Source organism: Aulonocara stuartgranti (assembly GCF_965226115.1).
Source record: "Aulonocara stuartgranti genome assembly, chromosome: 8".
Lineage (NCBI taxonomy): Eukaryota > Metazoa > Chordata > Actinopteri > Cichliformes > Cichlidae > Aulonocara > Aulonocara stuartgranti.
Genome location: NC_138959.1, coordinates 26,821,191 through 26,839,853, shown reverse-complemented (window position 1 = coordinate 26,839,853; position 18,663 = coordinate 26,821,191). Strand labels below are relative to the sequence as shown.

The 18,663-nt window shown below is 40.7% G+C and overlaps 2 protein-coding genes across 2 annotated transcripts in view; one reads left to right on the top strand and one right to left on the bottom strand.

The window, feature by feature from the left end:
- myocd (myocardin) overlaps positions 1–18,663 on the top strand; it is a 550,512-nt gene that overhangs the window by 333,841 nt on the left and 198,008 nt on the right. The gene's annotated exons all lie outside the window — the stretch shown is intronic.
- Positions 1–18,663, bottom strand: part of dnah9 (dynein, axonemal, heavy chain 9) — a 186,561-nt gene that overhangs the window by 136,900 nt on the left and 30,998 nt on the right. Inside the window, exons 23-35 of the mRNA XM_082543074.1 lie at positions 17,377–17,520; positions 17,050–17,209; positions 15,466–15,621; positions 13,944–14,076; positions 13,578–13,855; positions 13,081–13,211; positions 12,850–12,976; positions 12,268–12,420; positions 11,696–11,821; positions 8,221–8,460; positions 7,871–8,031; positions 2,686–2,842; positions 1,640–1,744 (exon numbers count right to left, since the gene is read on the bottom strand). Coding sequence (XP_082399200.1) covers positions 1,640–1,744; positions 2,686–2,842; positions 7,871–8,031; positions 8,221–8,460; positions 11,696–11,821; positions 12,268–12,420; positions 12,850–12,976; positions 13,081–13,211; positions 13,578–13,855; positions 13,944–14,076; positions 15,466–15,621; positions 17,050–17,209; positions 17,377–17,520 — 2,071 coding nt within the window. The remainder of the gene's footprint in view (positions 1–1,639; positions 1,745–2,685; positions 2,843–7,870; positions 8,032–8,220; positions 8,461–11,695; positions 11,822–12,267; positions 12,421–12,849; positions 12,977–13,080; positions 13,212–13,577; positions 13,856–13,943; positions 14,077–15,465; positions 15,622–17,049; positions 17,210–17,376; positions 17,521–18,663) is intronic.

The following is an 18,663-nucleotide window of genomic DNA, read 5'->3' as shown; positions in this document are numbered from 1 at the left end:
TTGTATGTGCAGCTCTGGAAATACAAAGCGAGAAGCAGCAAGGACTTTATATGTTTTCCAATTCTGGGAAAATACCAAATCAAAGTAGACCTTTTTGATATATGAATGATAGCTTACCTTTATTAGTGGACATAAGTGGATGGGCATCAGCAAAACAGGTAAAACAGTACTACTAATTTAAATTTCCCTAGTTTTTTATAGTCCATTTTTTAACTGCCTTATAGTTTTTCAGGCTGCATATGTGTAAATAGCAGTTCCACCATTTTTAGGCCTGGTGGATCACTGAGTTTGTAATATACTGCCCAAAATTATGGGTACAATACGTGCACAGCTGTCAGGTTCCCCACATACATTTATGAAGTACTGTTTGTTTTTCAAACCAATTAATCAGACAAGTAAACATACAGTAAACATAAAGATGTTAATCTTTATGTTAACATAAAGATTAACATCTTTATCCTCTGTTTTGTAAAAGATGGAAAGCAGTCCAACGACCTACCAGTTCCTATTAGTGAACACTTTGAATTGTGCTGTAATGGGTCGTTGTTTACCAACCAATCACAACATATTTGTCAGCATACTTAGTGTTTATATTTGCTTCTGGTATGCTTGTATGTATTTCCTTGACTCTTGAGTTCTTAGTTCCAGTTTGTATCCAAGTTTAGCTCTAACCTCAGTGTTTCTTTTTCTATCCTCTTCTGTCAGTTCCCTCATATTAAGTTCATTCATGTGCTTCCCACGCCTCGCTTCCTGTTGATTTTGGGAGTTATTTATCTCTAGTGTCTTGCATTTAGTATTATTTACCCTCCTGACTTGTCTTTGATCACTATCAGCTGAGTCTCATTACCCATCTTGTGTAGAGGTAGTCCCGTGTGTTCACTTTAGTCCTCGTCACGGTGTCTGTTATCTCACCTCGGGTTCTTTCAGCCAGTTGTTTTGTATTTTAGTTTCCATTAACTTCCACTGCTCATCACTGCTTGGACTTTGCTTTTGCTGAAATAAAGGTTAGTTTTTTGAAACTTCTGCCTCCCTGAGAGCCTGCATTTGGGTGGGTATCATGTGATTTATAACTGAATTATAGGAAAACTGAAAATTATGTAAAAAAAATCATTAGAAGGTTAAAAAATATTATGGTGTTTTTTGTTTTGTTCTGTTTTTAATTTATGGATGACAAAAGGCCAGGTTGAAGGTTCTGACTGACTTGTAGGGGGTCAGTTGTATCAGGAAAAACTGTAAGATGATTTTTCTACATTTTGTTGGCAAATAAAGAATATTTTGCTATCTGTTCTCTGAGTGTTTCATGTCAGTCCATCTGAGTTGCAAAGATTGCTACTAATGTTGCTTGCAAAGTTAAGCTGGGGAGGCAGTTTTCCCTCTTCAACTCTCAAATCAGATCACAGAAGGCTCCAATTATAAAGAAGCTCTGGGGTGCAAAGGTGGCAGCCTTGGTACATTAGTGTTATAGCTGAAAAGATTATACTTGGAATTGGTTATGAAGAGGCCGTTTCCTCGAACAGCAGTGTTTTCAAGGGCTTTTCACTAGAGCTTGATTGAGTTGGACCACAAATAAAATGCACACACGGTGCTCTCAATCAACTCCACCTGCAAATACCTGAGGGGGAGGGGGAGGGAATCGTACCTGTACAGCCACCACAGAAAGCACCTCCACAGATATCCTGTTAAACTCGTCAAAGCAGCCCCAAGCTCCTGTCTGAGCCAGGCCTTTGTAGATGTTCCCACAGGACTGTGGACACGAAGAGACAAATATTCAGACACATTGGGGCAGGAAGCCAGTCAGATTCAGATCCAGTCTGACTGGTAAGACGTGGAAAGGGAGACGCATATGTATCAGCAATTACACAGAAGATATATGAAAAAACAGTTTTGTCATAGCTACTACAGAGACATGCAAGTTTGTGAATAATAACACAAACAAAGCGTCACACTAGTAAAAACAGGGGCTGATGGCAACAAAAAGGCGGCTAAAATATTGCCTGCACACATTACAGCTACCCTTAACACTGGCTCGAGAGCAGGTGAACAGCCCCCCTGAGACCAAGATGAAGCAGGCCGTTGACTCCAATTACAAGCAGAAAGAGCGAAGCCTCCTTGACGTGGACTGGAGCTGACCGGAGGATTGATTTAAGTTGTGTATGTGCGTAACTCAATATGACTAACAATGCAGGGCTCTGCGAAATGTTGAAGCGCACATGTGTATTAGCACATCTATCTGTACACAAGAGCTTTGGAGTTTATAGGTGTGCCGGACACCTCTATAATATAATGATTCCCCTGTCTAGTGGAAGCAGGAGCAAGCTGGATTGTAAGATTGCGTTTATGTCTCCGTTGACCCCTCAATATGCAGAAAATATGAGTGAAATATAAAAGCATAATAAAGGCAGGCGGAGGCTGAATACAGAGAAGGGTTTTTGACAAGGTTTGGTAAAGCAATAACAATGGGGGTTTACTTAATCAGCTATTCTTTCAAGGGGAAAGCAAACAGAAGATGAAAAGAACAAAGATGAAAAGAGAAGGGCATAAAGGTAGGTTGACAACTTTAATGACAAATGCATACCATATCGCTGACAAAGGCAAAGATGAAAAGAAACACACATGCTGCGAACGCACATTGGCTCTGTGCGTGGGCTCAAACACAGAAGCTTGTGCTCATGCACGCTTGCTCACCTTGTAGTCCATCTGCTCGGAGCAGTTAAACACGTACACCATGATTCCCAGGGCCCGTCCCAAGTCTTTGGTAGTCTCAGTCTTCCCCGTGCCTGCAGGCCCAGCTGGAGCTCCACTCATTGTCAGGTGGAGGGACTGAGTCAGTGTGATGTAGCATCTAAACATAGTGGAGATATTTCTAGTTGCATTACTACAGTCCACGCACATCCATATAAGTCGGTTCTCTGGTTGAGCACAAAGATAGGAAACTTAAACATGAAATCACAGTTTCGGGAGTAAAACGTCTCTACAGAAGGCTCTTGCTTCTGTGCAAGTTTAAACCCAGAACACTCTCTATATTTTTATGTGTCAAAATAATGAATGCTGAGGAACTGAAATTTCACAGTTGCTAATTCTGGCCAAAACTCTGTGAAAACACATGCAGGAGCCCAAGGTTTTTAGCATGGGTATGTCAGTGTGCATGAACATGCTTTTCAGTAAACAGTAAACTGAACAAATGTGTTTGCCACTGTTTGCTTTAGGGCGACTGTATAGGTGCTACCAGCTACCAGCACTACTTCTGCTGTAAATACTGATATAAGAAAACAAAAACATACTATTCTGTGTGGGAACCTGCACGTTGCTGCCTGTGTGTCTGAGGACCATAATAAGGATTTGAATAAAGACATTGTCTTCAAAGCCTGAAAACCAAAATTTGGACTGAGTGCATGATTTACAGGTGGCTTAATGAGACACTGAAGTCCTCCGTGTCAAATCAAAATACAAAGTGGCATCAGTGATCAGCATGACATTACACCAATTCACTTAAGAACAATGCTCCTGTCCCTCACACAGCCGAACCAGCACGCAGCGAAAGAGCTGAATGCAGAGGACTTTCTTCCCCGGTCACTGCAACAATACAATCCTGTTAAATCATCCACACTCTCTTATAATAAATGCACAATAGGAGAAAAAAGCTTGGGTTTCTGCCACCGCATTACAAGAACTGCACGCAGCTATTAACATGACAAAAAACAACCCTGCGTTGTCCTATAACCAGCACTGACAATGTCTTGGTGTTGTCTCAGCTGTCACTGTACATAATTTTATTATATGATAATATAATCTGTTCCTGTGCTTTGATTATGACACAGGCTGATTAGTGACACCATTGATTGCTTCTGCTCCACAACCTGTCAGGACTAGCAAGCAGTCTGCCCAGCTAGTGTCAATAAAAAGCAGAAGCACTGCGAATGTGAACTGACAATCAGGACTCCATTGATCACAGCAGTGAACACGCTGGTTTGCCTTAAATATCAACACAGCAGTTGTTTTAATAAGCTGCTGGTTAATAGATGATGTATGGAAGGGGAAAATATCGGGAAGCGTAACGAGAGATAGAAGTCAGAGAAGACAAATGATGCCATCTGTATACAGTGTATCAGAGCCAATCAGCTTCACGACTCTTCGCTAAAATACGGCCAGAAATCTCACACTAAGTCATCAAGGAGGCTGGATAAGGATGGTCTGCACTGAATAACTAAAGCAAGATAGGAAAGAGTGAAACTAAACAGGGTTGCGATAAGGTGACTTATTTTATTACAGTGTCTTTAAGAAGAACAGCTATATATCAGCCTACCTGTCTGACTCATTCTCCCTCCACTCCTGTGTGTGTGTGTGTGTGTGTGTGTGTGTGTGTGTGTGTGTGTGTGTGTGTGTGTGCGTGCGTGCGTGCGTGTGTGTGTGTGTGTATGGGGTGGGGGTTGACATTTTGCATAATGGTGCAGCTTTGGAGTATTGAGTGAGTGCAAACATTACGCTGATAACATACACGCTGTTATAGATTAGAGTCACTTCCTTTAGCCTAATTATCCTGCTGCAGAAAGTGAGCACAACAGATTGAAAATAGCCACCTTGTGGTACATAATCACACAGAGGTCATGTGAACGAATTCACATACTGCTTAAGAATTCACATTTCTTCTAGACAATATTAATGTTTAAAATCTTAAGTGACAAAGGCTTTGATAAACGCAGCAATGTCAGTAATTAAGAAATTCTGTTTGCCTGCTTTCATGTAAACCGATGCTGTAGAGCCTTGTCACAGAAAGCATTCTGATTTGTCATGAGAGGGTAATTAATAAATTAATAGTGTCTTTTAAATGGACTTGTAAATCGCAGCATTGAAAGATTGCTTAAAAACTTTCAAAATTAACTAAGGCTATCAACAGTATATGAAAAAATATCTGGTATGACCTTATGTCCAAAATATGCCGTGTTAAAGATATATCAACTTAAGCTGAAATAGGGCCCGGTTGTACTTTTCTGTAGTACCAGTTTTAACCACAAGATGGTGAAGTGAATTAATGCAACATCCAGTGTGCCCTTTATTTGAAATCAAGAATTATTGTTCCTACATGCTAGGAAAAGCTACAAGCTACAGCTACTACTGGCTGCCTGAAGAGTTCGCAGAGGTCTTACAGACAAATGGATGGAGTGATCCCACTTCCATACATTTTACCTCATGGACCACCCGTCTCATTGTGACATTTTTTTTGTTTAAATTTTTATTATTCTGCAAAGTTGCGGGTTACTCTGACCAGAACCCTTCAGCAGGTAGAGGTTCATGTGGTGCTAAGTCAAGCCTGACGATAGCCAGTATAAATAAATGATTCTGTAGTAAACTCTGAGATGTATTTTTCTTTTTTGCCATAATTACAGAAAAATATATTTCCATCTTTCACCATCCATCCATCCATTTTCTTCTGCTTATCCAGGACCGGGTCGCAGGGGCAGCAGTCCAGGCAGAAAAGCCCAGACCTCCCTCTCTCCAGCCACCTCCTCCAGCTTGTCCGGGGGAACACCAAGGCGTTCCCAGGCCAGCCGAGAGATATAATCTCTCCAGTGTGTCCTGGGTCTGCCCCGGGGCCTCCTCCCTCACTTTTAAAGGAAATCTAAATACTGTTTAGACATCTTTTCAGTATTGCTCCAGTTCTCAGGGTGCATTGGTTTCTTGTGTGTCCAAGGACTGATTTTCATAGCTTGCACTGCACTACAACAGTGCTGCTGATTTAGTCTAAATCATATTTATAGGTTTTTTTGTATTGCCTTGTCATCCTCTTGCATCGTATCTCACAGCTTTGTTCCATCTCTAACAAAGTTCTTCTGAATTGCAAAATTGATGTCATATAATATAAACTTGCTGAACTTTGATAAAGATAATGGTTTCATACTTTTGATAAACTAACCATTTAAGATATGTTAGTATACACAGAAATCTGCATGTAGTGTTAAGATAAAAACGTGGATTTTACTCTATGCTACTGTGGTGCCTGTGGATGTCAGGTTGTGTTTTTCTCTTGTTGACTCTGATGTGAAGAATTGTGTAACAATTCATGTAGCAAACACTATTTTAGCCATTTTCTCAAGTCATGGATTAAAGGATTTGACACCTCGCCCCCTGGTCTATGGCCCATTGTTTCAATGAAAGCCAGTGGCAAACTGTGTGAGTCACAGCGAGGGCATGCACCATATGGTGAAGCCTTGCTCCACGGCCGCTGATGATGCCATCAAAGCCCATTGTTTATGCTTTGTTCAAGCTTCAAAGGGAATACTGGTCAGCTTGGAAAACCATACAGTCAAACACTGCGGTTCGCAAAAGGACTCTGAGAGGCAGGTATTCAACTCTCTGTAGCTTAACTAACCCTGCAAAAACATGTGGGCACGAACAAACCAGCAGCTGGCACAGTGACCATGCAGAGTTGAGCTGAAAGATTTTACTTGTGGTGGGTGTGCATAATGATTCAAATGAAGATGCTTCCAAAGCATCAGATGGTGATTATCAGATGAGAAACCTCCATTTTCTTCTCAGTGACAAGGGAAGAAGACTATTAGTACAAATGGATTTTTGAAAAGCACTCAAGTTTCCTGCAAAACAGCACCTGTAGAGTACTACACAGTAAGTATTCTTGGTTGTTTTTCATTTACTTTTTTATTTACTGCTAAACTTCCTCTCCTCAACACAGCAGGCCAGTTAATCTTTGGATTCTTCTACATACATAAGAATTCAGAGAGTGGCTTCATTTTAAGACCTTTGCTTTCTAGGACTGATCCTATCCAGCCAGTGTCCGCTCTCTTGGCCAAAATGCCCGGTTGATATCAGAGATGAGAGACAAATGGTCAGACTGCTTCAAGCTGACAGAACAACAGTAACTCAAGTATCCAGTTGTAACAACTGAGAAAAAAAAAGAAAAGCAGCTTTCAATCCACAACATGTCAACCTTTAAAGCAGAAGGGCTACAGCAGCAGAAAGCCACACTCCTGTAAGAACAGTTCACAGAGAAAAATGTTGCCTGGTCTTATGAGTGGCAGTCTCCAACAGAACGACACTTTTCTAGGCTTTAACTCAAGATTTTTACAAAGCTTTTTCAACCTTTGTATAAATCCTGTGGTTTCAGTTATAGTTTTTTTCACACACTGTCTGCATCGATGTGTAATCAAACCCCAGCAGTATGGTTCTTGTTTTAAAGCAAATAATGTACAAATCTGAAATACCTTTAATACAGTGTTTAAAAAAACGTTGACAACCTAAAGAGCCATAGTAACAAGCCTAGCCCTTTTGAATAAAGGACCCACAAGCTAAGGTTCCCACTCAAATCTACCAAACATCCAGGTTGGCTGTATGCACTTTATGAATATCCACTTGTTATCCTGGCATTTCTAGCAAAGTCGTTGAGTATTGTGGCAAAAATAATCTGAGTTCCATCATTTAGACATGACAGCCTCTTTGGTGGATCATTGTGTCCCTTCTCTTGGGTCTACCAAGGACTAGGCTGCTGGTGCTCCGACTCCAGTTCAGTGGCTGTTCTGCAGAGAACATATATGTCCCATACTGTATGTGTTATACTGAGTGAACTGGCTAAAAGGAAACAAACTCTTATGTCTACAACTTCTGCTCCCTGAAAGAGAGGGATGACTGTGATGGTGTGTATATGTCTAGGCAGGACCACAAATACATCATTAGAGGTCATCTGTCGTAAAGGCTTGAATAGAGGTGTCTTCAGGCAGGATACACGGGGTGTGATATCCCCCATCCCATATGTTTTGTATATCAAATTCAGAGAACAGAAGTTATAGACATGACACTTTTTTTCATTGCCTCTTTGTCTGGGAAAAAAGAGACAAAAAATTGTCCAAGCCCTCCATACCTATCTGTTAGAGGAGTGATGACTAATCGCGGTGTGTTTCCCAGGTATTCGTAGGAGTAGAGAAACTGGGCATCGCAGATGTTAGTAAGACAATGCTTCTCCTTTTCATCCCAACGGTGTCTCAGCTGTGACAGCCACACAAAGGCCTGAGAATTCTCCACCTAAAAAAAACAGTGAGATACAATCCAAAATAATATATGCTTTGTCACCTTCTAATTATGATAATGACATACTTGCTGGAATATCTTTAGTTCATTACTCACTGGTAACAGCATCACAAAAAATACAGCAGCTGCATAAGATTTTTTGAGCACTGGCTCTGGCAGACGTATCCCTCGTGACCCTCTCACCTTCTGAGTGATCATCTTGGCCACGACGTCTCTGGCATGGACATCAATGGTGCAGATAGTCATGACCTTCTGCCGATCACCCGGTGTAAGTTGGCCAATCAGCATTGAGATAAGAGTGTTGAGCTGGGAGACCTGTTTTTTGTAGTACTCCTTCATGGCGTTATCGTAGCCCTCCTCCAGACGTGCAAAAGCCATAGTGACGTCAGACGTCCACCAGATCTGTGTGCAGGTCAAAGCCACCTGAAAAGGGAGTCAGAGACATTGAAACCACTCTGATTCTCTCTGGTAGTTTACTTGTATTCACTTTGAGCTAAAACATCATCTAAATGTAAAACAAATCTAGGAATTGTGCCAACAAAGGCACACAAAACATATGGCCCTATATGTTTTTGCATAAAAACCCCCACCATTGGAAAGAGATGTAAAGGAATATTTGAACTGAAAAACAGATTTGTTTTGGCTGTTGTTCCTGACAAATGTGGAGAGTCATCTTTAAGGAACACTACATGGACTGAGCAGGTGTTGTTTTGTCTGGGTATTAATGGACTTGGCATTTAAAAATAATTCCAGTTGAAGCCTTCTAATACCTTTGCAACTGGAAAGGGTAAGGTTGGAGGGTATACAGAAATCAGGTATACAGATGAGCTAATAAAGATGAGCTTAGCTTCTGAGTGATGCAAGCCAAAAGAAAGCATTCTATCTATGCCCAACAAGGAGCATCTCCACTGGTTACAAAGAGAGTCTACAAGAGAAACATCCTTGGGTTCTCCTAACCTATGACCTCAGTAAATACTTTTCTGATAAACTTATGGTCTCAAGCACTAGTTACTGTTAATGAAAGAGCATCATGTTCATTTTGTAATTCATGGTCCTCTTTAGTGTCAAAAGGGAGAATAAAGCTGTGTGTGATTTACTGTGTGACTGATAAGTTCGCACCATACAAATATACAGATATACAGGCATTACAAACTATCTCAGGCTATAAATACACTGTTGTATGGTTTATGTAACACCTGTTATACTTGTAAAATAAACAATTTCACTATAATGTATTTTTTGCAAAAAAGTCAGTTTTTCATTTATTTATTGGTTGAAGAACACCCGATGATGTAGTGCACAGCTGGTGTCACAAAAAAATACAGCTTTTTTTGTGCCAAACGACTTCAGGAGTAGCTTGTTGTACACATCCAAAACTATTCAGCAGCTAAACAGTTGCATCTAATTGTAATAGGGCACTTCACTTGTTTAGGACCTTCTAATCGTACTGAAAATGAAAAACGTTTTCTGTCACTCTGAAGTTTGCAGTTTTCTGAAGTGAGCTTTCAAAAGTCTGTGAAAATGACAAAGGGCTTGTGTTGCAAACTTTGGGGATGAAGACTGAAAGAGCTAGAAGATCAAACAACTCAATAGCATCTAACAATAAATGCTAATGAGTATGTGGGAATTCTAGAAGAGGCTGTTTTCAAAAGGCAAGATTTCTATGTCTCTGCTGCTTTGCTGCTTTGATTTTGACCGTTCTGCTTTTATTGCTAACTTTAAGTTTTTAATTTAAAGCCTGCCCAAAAAATTAATTTGGATTACTAAAAGATTGACCTTCAGTCTTTGTCAGTTACTTCTGGAATAATTTAAGCTAAATATATTTTTATCCTTGCTTTCATAAACACTATTGATCATGGAATTGATTTTAACTTTGCTATAAAGGCCTAACTTTTTTTTTTAATTGCTATTCTCTGTAGATTTGGTACCACCACCCAGTTTGAGGGGCAGTTAAGGTTGTTTATGAAGCATATTTGTGAACGCCCTCAAAGTCAGATGTGGAAACCCCGGGTTGGCCTCATCGAATTCATGTCTCAGTTCATAACCATCTTTGCGGACTGCTTAGCAACACTGCTGATGTTAGAGTAAGTGAAGCCAGATAACAGAATATCCCAGAAATGTGGAATTTGCTTCATATAACAGGACTCAATTGAAAATAACAAATAAAAGAAATTATCATGTGAACAATAATCACACTAAGGCTGTGATGATGATATCTAGGATCGAAGATTACCAAAGTTATTGACAATAACTAATCAATGATGCATTCAATTAATATGATCATTTTTATGAGATTCATAAAAAATTAATCTACATTGCTGTAGTTTCAATTCATCTCTCTGCATATAACTGAGACCTATGACATAGATAAATGTCATAGGTGTCTAGGCATGTATGTGTATGAGTTACACACTTATAGCACTGCTGTGCATGTTGAACTTCCCAGCATTAGTATAATCAAAACAATGAGCAGATCATCCAACCCTAAATCAGACCAAGTGAAAAGAGGTAGGAAGTGACCACTCTAACTTCCATCTGTAGCCACACATGAATCAGTGATACCTGGTATGTAGCATTTTCAGGTAAGAATAAGTGGTCCATTATCACAGTCACACATTGGCTATGTAAAGGATTTTTAAGCTTGTGAAAGTAACTATGAGAGGCCCAGACAGGAATTTGGTACCAGTCCAAATAATAGATGTCAGCAGTTAAATCTGTGAAAACATATTTGTCCCCTTTTCAATTTCTGTTTTTTTTACTTGTATATTTCTCACTTACATGTTTCAGATCATCAAACAAATTTTACTTTTTAGAGAGATAACCAGATTAAATACATAACAAAACTACTAGTTTTTAAATTTCTCTAAGAACTGGGATGATGCAAGTAACCTAAAGTTTTCATTCCTAGCATTTCTTTTGATGTCTCACTATGAGAAATTGAGACTCTATAACCCATATACAGGTTCAGATTTGCTCTGAAGTGAGAAAAGGTGTTTTAATTATGTCTGTGTGGTAGCACAGGTGACTTAAGGGTGAGATGTTATGTCCGACGTGGTCACTGCAATCACTAGGCAATCAGGATTGGCAGAATGAGGATCCAGAGAATATTTATTCTCTGGGCTGAGAAGAAAAAAACAAACTTTCTGGAAGGTTTGCGTCCCATTACGATTGGTGTAAAACTAACACAGCATATTATAACAAGAACATCATACTACAATTCAAACATAGTGGAGGTAGTGTCACGGTCTGGGCCTGCTTTTCTGCTTCAGCGCTTGAACAACGTGGATGAGCAGCGTTATCCTTTGCAGGCGGTAGTGACGTCCCTTTTTCGGCTTCATCAGATTAGGGTTGTAGTGTGTAGGAATGGGGGTTGAGGGGTTATTTTCTCTTGCTTTGCTTGAGAGCACTTCCATGGCTTTGGGTTGGTTGTAAGTCCGAACTTAAATTCGATTGGGATGCTTTGGCATGATCTTAAAACAGGTCTTTCATGTCTGGAAACCTTCCAGTGAGGCTGAATTGAAACAATTCTGCAAAGAATAGTGGGGCATTCATCCACAGTGATCTGAGAGACTTGAAAAATTTGAAAGCTTGAGTTACAGAACACAGGAAGGGGGAAAATATTTTTCACAGCATCATACATCAAACCAAACCTATTTACCTGAGCTGAATAGTCAAACAGCCACTGCTCCCTAGGCTTTTCCTCATAGGCTATTACTGCCTCGGTCATCTCGTGGCGAACTGTGGAGCGCATGGTGTCGAGCACCCGGTTTAACCACATCTCCACCTTACAGAGAAAACACAAAAACAGGCAAATCCCTGAATACAAAAACCAAAAAAATATTGCAATGTGTGTCACATGAGCGCCGATGTACTCTCTTATCAGTGGACCCTAATGAGGCCATTAATAAGCATTAAAGTGGAAGTGGAGTCAGGCAAACACTACGGGATATAATGGAAAATGAATGAATTGATGAGCTTTAAATGCAAAACCTCCAGGGGCAAAACAGATTCTTTCTATATATATTTTTTAAAATGTGTGTGTGTCTGTGTGTGTGTGTGTGTGTGTGTCTGTGTGTGTGTGTGTGTGTGTGTGTGTGTGTGTTTCCTATCATTACAGAGGACTGGTTCGAAAAATTGTCAATGTCAGCAGTAAGTCACAAAGATAAACACCATTAACGTCTTCAGCATTTGGATCCATCTAGAAATGGTGATATCCAAGGCTCTTTTTACCTGTCCACTGCAGTCACAGGACTGATTGAAAGGGACATACTCTTCCTCCTTGCTGTACATGCCTTGACCAATCTTCGAAGGATTCCCCTCTCCATCGGTTTCAAATCGCATCTTAGCCATGTTGTCAAACAGCTTGGACAGATGCTTCTGGACCTGAGCAAACGCACAGCTCGGGATCAATTTACACTCACGGTTTGAAACGTTACAGTGTTGCTTTTCAGGACCAGTGTTCTGCTACACCTCTGCTAGCTTCTGATGAAAGAGATTTTGATGGCGAGTTGTTTTTAACAGTTATTTATTTTTCTGAGGACAAAAAAAACCCAGTGCACTCATGATGGAGGTTGGAGTAACATACAAAACTATAAGCACCATTGCCCCTGTGTGGGCACTAAATGTACTACAAAATTCAGCAGCAGTGAGTCAAAAGCCTAATGACACGATGGAGCATAGTTTTAGAAAACTGTTAGTAAAGTAAATTGTAGAAAGAGCTGAAAACGTTAGTACTGTTTTTTTCTCATCTGTGTGAACAGACTGAAGCATTAAATTCACTGCCATCCCTTGGGCATAAATTTGTGAAGCCACCTGGTGTGGGTTGGTCCCATTAGACAGGATGTCCAGCAGATCAGCTGAAGAGATGAAGTAAAATCTGGGAAAGGCCAGACGCTTGGTGTCCAGGTATTCTGCCAGAGCCTTTTCACACAGAGAAAGCCTGTAGAAATAGCACAGCACATGCAGAGTCAGTATGTGTGTGTGTGTTTGTGTGAGACGTATGGGGAAGAAACAGAGAACCGCTGATCTTGGCTGAACTTTCACCTGCTCTGGATGTCCTCCAGTTTACGAAACAGGCCTGGTTTGTTGGTGGCCTCCACTACGTTGGGCGTCTCGTGCATAGCGTTTGCCAGCTCTTTGAAATCGGCATCAATCCCCTCAAAGCGCCTGGAGTCCTGCAGAGGATTTCACGAGGGAGCCCGGCAGGCGTTGATTCCCACAAGAAAGAGGGAGAATCAGAGGTTTAATAGCAAACATCTGGGCTTAAGCACAGCCTGAACATCACGGGAGCAATTAAAAAGTTGTGTAATCTCAGCTCTTAAACTAAGTAAGGCTAATTAATGGATTCTTAATTAACAGCTATTACAGTTATGCTGCCTAGGTTCATATGGCAACAACTGGGGCGCAGGTTGAGGCTTGCATGTATATAAGCTTGACACTGACGGATACCTGAAATATATAACTGTATGAACTGTGTGTGTGTGCGTGTGTGTGTGTGTGTGTGTGTGTGTGTGTGTGTATGTATGTGTTTGGTGTGTAACCTCAGGCAGCTGTGAGCGAATGTCCTCAGAGCCAAGGAAGATGCTTTCCAGGTGACTCCAAGTCCGCTGAACCACAAACCAGATGGAGATGACGGAGTCGACCACAGATAGCTTGCTTTGCCATGAAGATACTTCATCCAGGAAGTGTGCGATATACTTGGATGACATAAGGTTCTGCAGCTGGACCTGGTTGTCTTCCAGCGTCTCAATCAGCTCCTCATTTGCACGGAGCAGAGGGAGCTTGGTCCTGTGGTGGGGCTCATACTGGAATTGCATACCTGCAATAAAGTCCATCAGAACATCATAAGCAGGTAAAAAAAACAATTAAAATTCACTGATAGAAGTTAAAAATTCATGTTTCTGTACCTGTCCATGTGGAGTTGAGCTCAGACAGGACTTTCTCCATCCCCATCTCTTTAACAGCCTTGTCTACGATCCCTCTCACCTCGTCTTCAAAGCAGTGCAGGTTGAGCTGCAGCAGATCAGCCAGAGTGGTCTCCTGCTCACAGACAGCCATGTCACTGCTTATGTCACAATACCCAGAACTCAAATCTGGTGATATTAAAGTCATAGTAACAGTGAATACTAGCTAGTTTCAGAGTAACATGGACATACATATTTATCAAAAGCAGACATCCATTTTTTTATAATGAACAAGGGTTAACTGCACAAACTCTGTCACCTACAAGTAGACATGTATGTTACCTGTAAGCAAAGGTTACTTAGTTACTCACAGACTGTAATGTTGACCTCTTATCACCCACAGCCTTTTTTAGTCTCACTGACCACTAAAAATCACTTTAGACCTATTTAAAGGACTGCATCTAACTCACAGCCACAGCTCATTTAGAATCACAAATTAAATTAACATGCTTTTGGATCGGACACTGGAGTACCCGAAGGAAACACTGGGAAACCACAGTGAGAACATGGAAACTCCACACAGAAAGGCCCCATTTAAGGTTTAAAACAGGAAGCTCCGTGCTGAGTGCCGAGCCTAGCCACTGTACAACAGAGCCACGGACCAGGAACTGAGCTGCCCGCAGTTCTTTTGTCAGCAGTACCTCAAGAATAGCTGCTAGAATTTTCTTTAAAAAAAGTGAAGAAAATGTTAGTTTTGCTTCGGTAGTATTCGTTGGCTTCTTGCTGCTCGTGCTGCTCATGGAGGATTATGTCATAGTTATGATAGGTTATTCTATCTAATATTGCAGGGTCTTTATCTTTCAATATAAAGGGTATTGAGGTGACTGTTGCTCTAAAATCATACTATACAATTAAATCTGGATTAATTTATTAAATAAGTAATAGTATGAAAAAACAAATGAGATGGCACATTTGGTCAGTTTTTAATATGTGACAGATGACACTGACAAATGTTTATGCAAAAAAAAAAGTGTTTCATTTAAAAAAGTGCAGGGATAAAAGTGCAGGTGCAGTGGTGATGCTGCTGATGCTACTTTGTCAGAATAGATTAGCAGCTGTAGACCATCTCTGATGGTAGTCGAGCAAATCCCTGCTGTAGCCAGCTGAATGTGTATGAGAGAGGAATCTGTCAGAGCCTTACAAAGCTAGCGCTATATAAATCTATATATTAAAAAAAGATCAAAGCAGATCAGTTAGCCTCTGTGATACATTTTTGTACAGACTTAAAAGCTGTAAAAACCTATCATCTTAACTTCTGCAGCACAAACTACCCCAAAGAGGAGCTGAAAAATGAATTTGCTTATGTGTGTAAGAACCCCCTTTTGAACCTCCATTAAAATATTACCACATCTGCTTGGACCTGAATAAAAAAAATACTGCAGCTAGTGTGATAATAATGTTAAAATACTCTAAATGAAACTCCACAACATGTTGGGTTTTTTAAAAATTAGAATAAGCTGTAAACCTGGTCCATGGTGAAGCGGACTCCAGTAGCGGCCATTAACTGATGCCAATGTCTGGATCGTATGGCTGGATTCTGGAGCTCTGCCACAGCCCGGAGGGAGGTGAGGAGGTTCCTCACCCTGCTCTCCAACCCTGTGAAGGCCTCCCACGCTCTAACCTGCCACACACAAGGCCACATGTTTAGGACAGAGGAAAGCAGCTTTAAACAGCAGTTCAGGATTTATTCTGAATTGTACTTTTTTTACTTTGAGCAAGACATTGAAATCCTTAAATGCCTGATTTCACTCCATTCTTTATTGCTGCTTTATATTCCTGTGGGCCTAATGTACAAATTTACATTAACAGTATTATTATTTACTGTGTCCTTACAGTATTATGCTAAAGAAAACTCTATGGACATGGATACAACAGCACTGTAAGTATATATTCAATTGCTACGTACAACACATCTATATATTTCCTGTGGAGATCTTAAATTATCTGTAGGTGTGAATGTGAGGATGAATGTGTTGGTCAAGTTTATAATGTGTTACTGACTGATGATCGGTGCTAGAAGAACCGCAACTCCCGCTCTTTGTTAGCTGGGATAGGCTCCTGCCCCCCGCAACTGTTATTTGAATGACTGGTTAAGGAAAGAGATGAATGGATGAACACGGCATCTGCTGTGACATTACCACAGCCTTAGGATTTCTTACTACTGCATCTTCATATTAAAAGCACCCACCAATCCAAAGTCCACTTTCATTAGGAAATAGTTACAAGAAATACAATGCAAGACGACAGAATGTCTGAGGCAGTCAGAACAAGACAATGCTATTGACTGGACCTGATACCACAGGTTATACCCAGGGGTAAGCTACACCAAGTCTGTATGGTTTACACACATATCTGTAACTCAGTCACCTAATTCATCTCAAAGTTTCTCACTTCGATCCTCAACGTGTTGGTTGGCAGCTCTGAACACCACATCCAGAACACCTTGGATTTTGTTTTTGAAAAGTGAGAGTATGATGTTCAACTTGTGCTCCAGTCACTGAGGCAGTTTGTAAGAGATTACAGGATGACCCCAGCCTCAGCAACGGGATCACTCTCAGCACCGACCAATGTGTCTGCTATTGGATCTGTGTCGTCATTCCACATATTTCACATACAACGGTCAGTTTGATCCATTGTGGCCAACTTATACATGGAAGAACTGGAAAAGAGGGCTCTGTTATCCTACCCTGGAACACCACCAAGTCATTGGTTCAAGCATATGGATTACACCCGGTGAAAATCAAATCTCAGGACATACCACGCTGGTTTGAGCAGGGAGTCAGAGCGATATGTTAGATGAAGAGCTGAACTTGTCAGTAAGGTCACCAAATGTTTCACTGCTGTTTGCAGCATCATGCTGTGTGAGGTGGAAAATTTGATCACAGTTGAGCACTGAAAAAATTCTGTTTATTAAATACAAGGCTTAAATTAGTATGTGAAGTATGCAAAGATTGTTTCCAATTCAGCATCAGTAAAATTCCCATATTGGATGTTTGAAAAAGAGATTTTGTGGATCATAAGTATTTTGACTTCACGTCTCTCCTCTCACCTCTTTATCCAAAATGCGAATCTCTTTGGAAAAACGTTTACATTCCAGTTCCATGTCCTCCACGTTGATCTCTCTCCAGGAAGTTGTCCTCCATGCTGTCATGGTGGATTCCACCATGGTGATCATGTCCCACAGCTCCTTCAAGAGAACCACCTCATGCCTTGAGAATGAAACAGAGCACAAAGTTGATTAATCTAACATGAAACAGCTCAGATACTCAATGCAAGAGAGCATCTATGTTAAATTAACGACTCTAAATTAGTTTTAAATGTATCAGTGTCTTGTGATGTTTGTTTATTTTTTTCTTATTCCATCGTTGGGCTTTACCTGCATTGTCGGAGCTGTCTGTACTCTGACACAGTGACCTCAAACAGGCTGGCAGACTCCACCAGAGAGGCCATAATTGCCTCCCGTTCCTGGATCTGCCGGTGGAATGCATCCAACATCTGGTAGGGGCTTTCACTTTCAAACCTGGACAAATGCATGAACGCACACAGGCACCCATCAAAACACACACACACAAACATTTGTACAAACTCAGTATAAATCACGCCGTGTTTAGGTAATGAAAGGCTCCAGTTTTCGCCAAACTCATCTTTTACCCTCTGCAGGATAACCAAAGGAGAGTCCCAGTGCTGTGACAGTTAACAATGACTTCCATGACATTAATGGAAAAATAATCACCAGGTTATTAAGAGACCAATTACACACATAAGTAATCTGACAATTATACATTATGACGAAGCATCTCCACCTATGAATTAATTATCATTATGTTAGGATTCAATTAGCCTTGTCGGATGTGAGAGCCTCGAGATAACGCTTCTCTATTATCTAGTCAGAAGGTTAGGAAGGTGACATTCTTAAACATTCAAAGGTCCTCCCTCAACTTCATCACCAAAGGAAAGTTAAACAGGAAATGTTCTGGAAAACTCTAATGAGATGGCACATTATACTTCAACATCCCCTTATTTAGCACTAGCAGAAGCAGACAATAGAGTAATAATTGGAAGAAATAAGCTCATCTGTCATCTTTGTGCCTTCAGTTACATTAGATTCTACATAAAATAAATAGTAGTGCACAACAGTATTTTAAGAGAATATCCACTTTTTTCTCATAAATAAATAAATCTGGGAAATTGTAACAACTCTGTAACTTGGGTTAATGCGTGAACACAAATCCTTTTCAGTATCTAACTAGCATTAGCTTGTTAGCAGGCCGCAATTAGCTGTTAAACTACCATTAGCTTGTCAGCTGACTCAACTAAGAGAACTCAGCTACTGTCATGACTGAGACATGATGAGTTTCACCCCTACCCAACAGCTATAGCCAAAAGGTCAGAACCGAAGGCCAACTCTAATTCTGCATTGCAAGGTCTGCAACTGCAGACTTCTGCTAATCACTGGCACATTTGCTGGCAAAGTGGCACTAAAACAGACACTCAAACACTCCCACAATACGCTCAGCAAGCCAAAGCAGAAAACCAGTTTGGCAAACATTCCTTTGCAGCAGCTGCCATAAGGAACCAGGAACATCGATCTCTGGTGTTAAGTTTTACAAGGGGGGCATCTCTGGTCCCAAGGAAGGCTCAAAAGGTCTGTCATGAACACACA